The 8,415-nt window shown below is 35.1% G+C and overlaps 1 protein-coding gene across 2 annotated transcripts in view; it reads left to right on the forward strand.

Annotated features, from left to right (window-relative positions):
• Nucleotides 1-7,450, forward strand: part of LOC125200422 (uncharacterized) — a 16,071-nt gene extending 8,621 nt beyond the window's left edge. The window contains exons 1-5 of one of the 2 annotated variants that reach the window (XM_089061207.1): nt 1,069-1,930; nt 2,027-2,230; nt 3,152-3,295; nt 4,647-6,632; nt 6,728-7,450. In XM_089061207.1, coding sequence (XP_088917333.1) covers nt 1,105-1,930; nt 2,027-2,230; nt 3,152-3,295; nt 4,647-6,632; nt 6,728-7,092 — 3,525 coding nt within the window. In that variant the 5' untranslated portion in view covers nt 1,069-1,104 and the 3' untranslated portion in view covers nt 7,093-7,450. Of the gene's footprint in view, nt 1-1,068; nt 1,931-2,026; nt 2,231-3,151; nt 3,296-4,646; nt 6,633-6,727 lie in introns of those variants that run through there. The other variant, XM_089061208.1, reaches the window with a different exon arrangement.
• Nucleotides 7,451-8,415: the final 965 nt, after the last annotated feature.

Here is an 8,415-nt window from a genome sequence, read left to right on the forward strand (position 1 = left end):
AATAAAGTGATCCCGGTAATTAGTGAATCCCGAGTGATCTGATCCCTACAAAGAATTATAGAGATAGAGAGTCAGTGAGCTTAAACCTTCAAGAAGTGGAGAGAGAGAGAGAGAGATTGCTATCACGGAAAATCCAGACACAAAAAATTATTTATATATTTCGCAATAACGGAAAGTGATTGCTATCCTTAATCTACACTTTCTTAATAGCCTTACAATTTTACGCGCATACAATTTGTGGAATTTTATCTATATTGATATTCGTATTTGTGAAATTAATTGATACCACACAATGGAGTAGATCTATTATCTGGTTACTATATTCGATTACCTTATTTTTATTAAAAATAGATACTCCCTCCGTCCCAGATAATTCGTCCCAGTTTTCCATTTCGGTCCGTTCCACATAATTTGTCTAATTTCACTTTTACCATTTTTGGTAGTGGACCCCATATTCCACCAACTTTTTCTTACCCACATTTTATTATAAAACTAATATATAAAGGTAGGACCCACATTCCACTAACTTTTTCAACCCACTTTTCATTACAATTCTTAAAACCCGTGCCCGGTCAAAGTGATCCGAATTATCCGGGACGGAAGGAGTATGTGACAAGTGGAGTCAACGACGACCCGCGTAGTTTGCCCTGTTGATCACGTAATACAATATATAGACATCTTGACAGTGTGGGTTTTGTTTCCATTGGTTTTTCAACATATCCAAATTTTGTTACTAAATATAAATTTCTACGTATAATGTCATGTTGTAAAAATATCTTTATGGAAAATATGTGTGGTGAGAAATATTTGATTTGAATATCTATTATTCCAGAGAAACTTAAGTATATATATATTGCTGAATTCATCGTAGGAAAACTATTATTGATTGAAGGAAATGTAATGCAATTAATATATTCCACAAGTATATTTGGATGAGTATATCGTTGACGAAGACTCGAATCAACGAATACTAGTAAAAAATAAAAGAAATTGAAATAATTCTGATTTAAAAAGTTAAATTATCAGAACTATAAAAATTCTCATAACTATAAATCATCTGTTATAGAGAACAGAGTCCGTCAACTGAAACAAAGCAGTAAATTCATGGAGAGCCTTAGTTTTACCTTTGCTCTTTTAATCTTGCTATTGAATAGCTTTGCTTTCTCATTGAATTCTGCCACAGATAAAAATGCACTTATTTCCTTCAAAAACTCCATTACTTCCGACCCTTATGCTATCTTGAGCACCAATTGGTCGCAAAACACATCAGTCTGTGATTGGACTGGTGTGTCGTGCGGCCTCAAACACGGTCGTGTCACTGCTCTCAATCTCTCTCGATACGACCTTGCTGGAACTCTTGCTAATCTTGGAAACCTTACGTTTCTAAGATATTTGGACATTAGTTCCAACAGTTTTGCGGGGATGTTACCCTTTGAGCTCTCTAAACTGCATCGTTTGAAGGTGATGAATTTGGGAGCGAATTCATTCACCGGAGAAATACCAACATGGTTGGGCAGTTTACCTCCATTGGAGGAACTCTATCTGTACAATAACTCTTTCTTTGGTAGAATTCCTTCATCTTTGTCTAAGCTCCAGATGTTACAAATATTACATTTGTCTAATAATCAATTTAGTGGGACTATACCCAATGGTATTTTCAACGTGTCTTCTCTTAGAGAAATTAGAATAGGATATAATAGCCTATCAGGTATGCTCCCAAGTGATATGTGCAATAATTTGCCTAGCATCAAAATACTCTTTCTCCATAAAAACCAATTTGAAGGGCAGATTCCGTCAAATATATGGAAATGCACACATCTTGAGAAGTTGTCATTATCCTTCAACAATTTCAGTGGAAACATCCGACATGAAATCGGGAGATTGAGCTTTCTTACAGAGTTGTACTTGGGGTACAATAGTGGTTATCAAGGTACAAATATTTCTTCTTTCTTCAATCATTACGTGATGCAATATATATATGATACATTTATGTCAAATAGATTTTGCTGATATATAACAATGACAGGAGGAGTTCCATTGGAAATAGGGAATCTTTCAAGGCTAGAGATGTTAAATATTGACAGCGCTTCTCTAACAGGACATATCCCATTTTCAATCTCCAACATGTCTTCCTTGACAATCTTGAGTTTAGCTGACAATAGTTTGACAGGAAGTATTCCAATTTTCCAAAATCTTCAGGAATTGTATCTCAATAACAACAAGTTAACAGGTACTTGCTTCATCAAATCAATTTTATAATATACATTTGCAGATCTCAAGCAATGGGAAAATTATATCGAAAATTGAAAACTTTTCGGTTAGTTCTTACTCCCTTCGTCCTTGAAATGTTGTCCACTTTGCTTTTTTTTTTTTGGTAAATGGATTTCACTTTCCACTAGCCATTAAACTCACATTTTATTATAAAACTAATATATAACTGTGGGACATACATTTCACTAACTTTTTCCATTCACTTTTCTTCACATTGCTTAAAACCCGTGTCGAGTCAAAATTGGACAATATTTTGCGGACAGAGGGAGTATATTTTTTACAAAAATGTTCATCATTATAAAAAAAATTCTTGTTATGTTATTTTTTATGATAACTAAATAAAAAATAAAATTTTATGTACAATTATGATATACATAAATGTATAAGACCAAACGAAAACTTTTCCCAAAAGCTACAAACTTTTATTTAATTAATTTTTATATTTTGTTGTTTCACATTTTTAATTTAGCTATTTTTTGCAATTCTATTAGTGGCAAAATAGTCTATTTATTACCATTAATAGATATTTATTTATAGTGGCTACCAATAGGGTGTGATGTATGCAAAACATAATCTTAATACAAAAACACATGACCAAAGCATACGGAGGTGATTTTAAGGTTATTGTTAGGTCATTTTAATAAGGATAGCATAAAATAATTTAAAAATAACCTCAAACCAGTTCTAAAAAATAATCTGAAACTTAGACTTTCGTCTTTTTGGAAAATTATTGATCATCAAGTTGGCAAATTGGTCGGCATTTCTATAGTAAGACGCATTTTTGTTTTGATCACTTTCCGGCTACAATTATTATTTGTTTTAGAAAATAGCAGTAATGATTTATAGAGCTTTGTATTAAGAGTAACATCTGCTCTTGAAGGACTTATTCCTCCGAATATCTGGAAGTGCAAAAAGCTTGAGATCTTGAACTTAAACAACAATAATCTCAGTGGCAACATCCCTCATGCTATTGGTAACATGAGCATGCTTAGAGAGCTGTACTTGGGTTGGAACCATTTCACAGGTATTACCATACATAATAGTTTCAACAATTTTTATCAAATATTACCCCATTATAAAATTAAAGAACACAAGTAGGACTTTTGTTCAATTTGACAAAATATCATGAATATGCAAGTTCAGATTAAATTATTTATATATCACTTAGAGTACGTATAATAACGTACTCCCTCCGTTCTATGGTAGTGGACGCGTTTTTTTTTAGTACACGATTTAAAAAAAACTGTGTTAAGTGAGTTAAGTAAATGAAAAAGGGCAAATTGCTGCTAAAGTCATGAACTTTTAAGATAGTTTGATTTTATCCGTGAACTTTAAATGTTGCATGAAAAGTCATGAACTTTACCGTACTGTGTAAATTTTCCATCCGACCTGACCCGATAGATTTCTGACACAAACTTATCCTAAGTGGCGCACCGAAGGAGTGACTTGGCAACTCCACTAATTCTCATTGTTTCTCTTCTGTCTTTGTAATCTCTGACCTTGAACTTATCACAATCATACAAGTAGCACAAATGAAAACATACAGATCGGATTCCACAAATCGAATTCAGCATAAAAGTAGCATTAATTCCACAATTCAAATTGAACCCTAAATTTGCCATTTGTCAAGTCACGCTTCCGGTGCTCCACATAGGATAAGTTTATGTCGGAAATCTATCGGGTCGGATAGGAAATTTACACCGTCCGATAAAGTTCATGACTTTTCATGCAACATTTAAAGTTCACGGGAAAAACCAAACTATTGTGAAAGTTCATGACTTTAAAAGCAATTTCCCAAATGAAAAATAAAGTAGGAAATGAAAAAGGTAGAGAGATGAAGAGAAAATAAAGTAAGACAAAAAGTAAAGTAAGTGAGAAGAAATGTGTTGACTTTTACTAGAATTGGAAATGACTCCACTACTGTAGAATAGATGGAGTACTATTTATATTAGGATATTGGCCCCTAATATCAATGAACTTTTAAATGTTTCTTTTTCCACAAACTTGTAACTTGGCAAATAATGTCACGAACTTTATTCATGGTTGTCCTACCGCGATGGATTCGAGCTACATTAAAATGACATGGATGTTGAGTTGGGTTCACGATTTGGGATTGTGATTCAGGATTCACGATTTCGTTATTGTAGATGTATACAAACTCAGCATCCAAACCATTTTAAAGTAGCCGGAATCCGTTGTCGGTGGAAAATAACAATCACGGATAAAGTTCGTGATATTATTTGCCATTTTGAAAGTTCATAGGAAAAGATAAGTTTACTAAAAAGTTTCATGATATTAGGATCAATATCCTTTTATATTAATAGATTTATATATATTAAATGTTATTGTCTTATTTATGTTGACATGTACCGCAGGTGAATTACCACAAGAGATTGGCACTCTACCAATACTTCAGATATTTGGCGTGCTTAGCAATTCCTTATACGGATCAATCCCATCTTCCATTTTCAATATATCAACTTTGAAGGGTTTAGGAGTTACATATAATGAGTTTTCAGGTACTCTTCCATCAGATTTGGGGAACTCACTAATCAATCTTGAAAAGCTTCTTTTGAGTTTTAACAAACTCAGTGGCTCAATTCCAAGCACTATTACCAATGCTTCTAAACTTACATCGTTGGAGATGGCTGACAACTCATTTGGTGGCTCTATACCCCACTTCGGTAATTTGAAGCACCTACAATCACTTCTCCTTTCGGAAAACAATTTGAGTGGAGCAGAATTCACAACTCGGGAATTAACATTTCTCTCTTCATTAACTAATTGTCGACATTTGAAGTACCTGGTAGTAAGTAACAATCCACTAAATGGCATACTACCCACTTCACTAGGAAATTTTTCCTCATCTCTTGAGCTGTTTGAAGTAGAAAACTGCAGCATCATGGGTGTCATTCCTTCTGAATTAGGAAACTTAAGCAACTTGCTAGCTCTAAGTTTGGCTCAAAATCAGCTGAGTGGACTCATTCCACCAACAATTGGGAAAATGAAGCAACTCCAAAGACTATATCTTGGTGGCAATCAATTGGTAGGATCTATCCCTAACCAACTTTGCCAAATGAATCATTTGGGGGAGTTGTACCTAAGCATGAACATGCTTGTGGGTCCCATACCTGAATGCTTAGTTGATATTAAGTCCTTGAGAGGGATCAGCTTAGGTTACAACCAATTGAATTCAGTCATCCCGCTTAACTTGTGGGTTCTCACCGACCTTTTGGTTTTAAGCTTGGTCTCCAATCATTTGAGTGGTCAATTGCCATCCTTGCTTGGAAACTTCAAGTTAATCTATTATTTGGACTTGTCGTCTAATCAATTTTCAGGTGATATTCCCGCCTTAATTGATGGTTGCCAAACACTAGAGTTTCTTAACTTATCAAATAATTTTCTTAGTGGATCCATTCCTCAATCCTTTGTAAAGGTTAAAGATTTGAAAACATTGGATTTATCTTACAATAATCTTTCTGGATCGATACCCAAGTCCTTGGAAGACTTATGTTGTCTTGAATATTTTAATGTTTCCAACAACAAACTGGAAGGGAGAATTCCAGGTGGTGGTCGTTTTCGTAACTTCAGTGCATCGTCTTTTTCCGACAACTCAGCTTTGTGTGGTCCAATAACATTTAAAGTTCCAGCCTGTCCAGAAAGCCATCATAGATCATGGATGAAGAAACTCATGGTGTCATTAGTGATTTTAGCTGTCATTGTGGCGATTGCATTGCTTGCTTTCATAAGGATGTGTAAACAGAAAAAAGTGCCCCTCTCGGTTCATTTTTCAGCACAAATTACTAAATGCATAGGAATTCCTTACAATGAACTTGAACGAGGAACAAGTTCATTTAGTGAAACCAACCTACTTGGAAGAGGTAGCTTTGGTTCGGTATTCGAAGCAACACTTTCGGATGGGTTGAAAGTTGCAGTAAAAGTGTTCAACTTGGAACTACAAGGAGCAGCAAGGAGCTTTGGTGTTGAAAGTGCTATATTGAGCAGCATTCGACATAGAAATTTAGCTCGGGTTATTGGATATTGTTGTAATGAGAACTTTAAAGCATTGATTCTCACATACATGCCAAATGGGAGCTTGGATCAATGGTTGCATTCCAGCAACTACAGTCTAGATCTTATACAGAGGTTGAAAATAGGAATAGATGTTGCGGCCGCCTTGGAATATCTTCACCACGGCCATACATTCCCGGTTGTTCACTGCGATATAAAGCCAAGCAATGTGTTGCTTGATCAAGACATGGTTGCCCATCTAGCTGATTTTGGCATTTCCAAGCTTTTCGATGGAGGCGAAACTATCATTCAAACACAAACAATGGCAACCATCGGTTATGCAGCACCAGGTATGCACTATTCTGACCTTTTCAATTTAAATTTCATCATATATTAACGTTTTACCTAATCCTAACAAAAAGTTGAATGCATGTGATACTATTAGAGTTTGGAATGGAAGGTAAAGTATCAATAAATGGAGATGTATATAGTTTTGGGATACTGCTGCTGGAGATGTTTACCGGAAAGAGGCCAACAGATGATATGTTCAGTGAAGAAAGAAGCTTAAAACAATGGGTGAGTGAAGCATTAGAGCAAAATACCGCAACTCAAGTGATGGCGTCTGCTTTGTTATCAAGGGAAGATCAACATTACTTTGCCAAGGAGAAATGCATGTTATCAACATTTGAATTGGCAATGAAATGTTTAGCTGTTTCACCAGATGAAAGGATCAATATGATTGAAACAACGGCCGCTCTCCACAAGATTTATGCAACATTTGTAGCAGGCACTCAACGGCGTCGTCCATGAAATTTTCCCGCCAAATCTCCACCACATTCAGCGTCATTTTGTAGCCGCAAGCCTCCATCCGGCGATTCGCCTACCTATAGGCTCTAGCCACATGCCACGCCGGCCAAGTCGAGAGGTAGATCTTCATCCTTATGGTGATACGATTTGAATTTGTGTTGTTAATAATTTTAAAAGTATTGTAACTAATATTTTACTGTCTATTGCTTCAACAATATGACATTGCAATGTACTAAAAACAGTTTTCCACACTCTCAAGATGACTATTTGTTGTATGACGTGATCAACTCGGCAAACGACCTTGGTCGTCGTTGACCCCACCTGTCACACTTCTATTTTCTAAATTAATTACTTTAGCTCCCATAGTATTGTAGATTGCAGTTTAGAAGATTATCGAGTCTTTTTTGGATGAGATTTTGTGTTGGATTTGCTCCTCAATTTACAGACAAATTTTGGAAATTAGGTGGTATAGAAATAGTTGAGTACTTGGAAAATTAAAAAGTACTACTAGTCAAATAGTACTCTTTTCGTCCCGGCTAAGATGACATATTTCTTAGTCGGTACAAGATTTTAGGAGTTGTCATTAATGTGTTTAATTGGATAGAGAAAATGTGAATGTGAGTATTAAATGGAGTGAGGAAGAGAATTGAATATATTTATTTGTAATTAGAGAAATTGGTTAAGTGTATTAATTGAAGAGAGAAAGTTTCAGAAGACTGATGTGTCAATTTATTTTGGACAAATTAAAAATGAAAGAGTATATGATAAAAAATAATAAGCTATCTGATGGATAGATGAAGCAGTGAAAATTGAAAAGCGACAAAACTGAACTGCAGGCCCAACTTAATTAAATAGTTACAGCCCATTCCTTCTTTTAAATAGTAAGCACGCTTAGGTCTTCTCTCTCCCAACAGAAGTTCACAAATTTACCTCAACCTATGAATTTCATGTTTAAGTCACTTAACAAAATCTAAGTAAAATAATTATGCTGGGCCTGACTTTTAAGTAAAGCTTTTGAATAATCTTTTTAAAACAATTGGTGCTTGGGCCTAGACAAATTAAAAGAAGGGATGAGCTGGAACTATTTAATTAAGTTGGGCCTGCAGTTAGGTTTTCGATTAAATATTGGGCTCTCGTCAACGTTAAACAGCCCAGTAATTAATTCAATTAGAGGGTTCGCCCATCTACTGCTCATCGGCTGAACAAGACAGAACTATTAAACTTTACCCCTCTGATTTTCACTCCTAACCATTTCTCACTCGATAATTTCTGATTCGAGGAAGTGATCTCGTTTTAGTTCATAATTTAGTCTACATTTGTTTGTTT

Source organism: Salvia hispanica, chromosome 6 (genome assembly GCF_029641045.1).
Source record: "Salvia hispanica isolate PSC_SH4W2 chromosome 6, Shi_PSC_v1, whole genome shotgun sequence".
NCBI lineage: Eukaryota > Viridiplantae > Streptophyta > Magnoliopsida > Lamiales > Lamiaceae > Salvia > Salvia hispanica.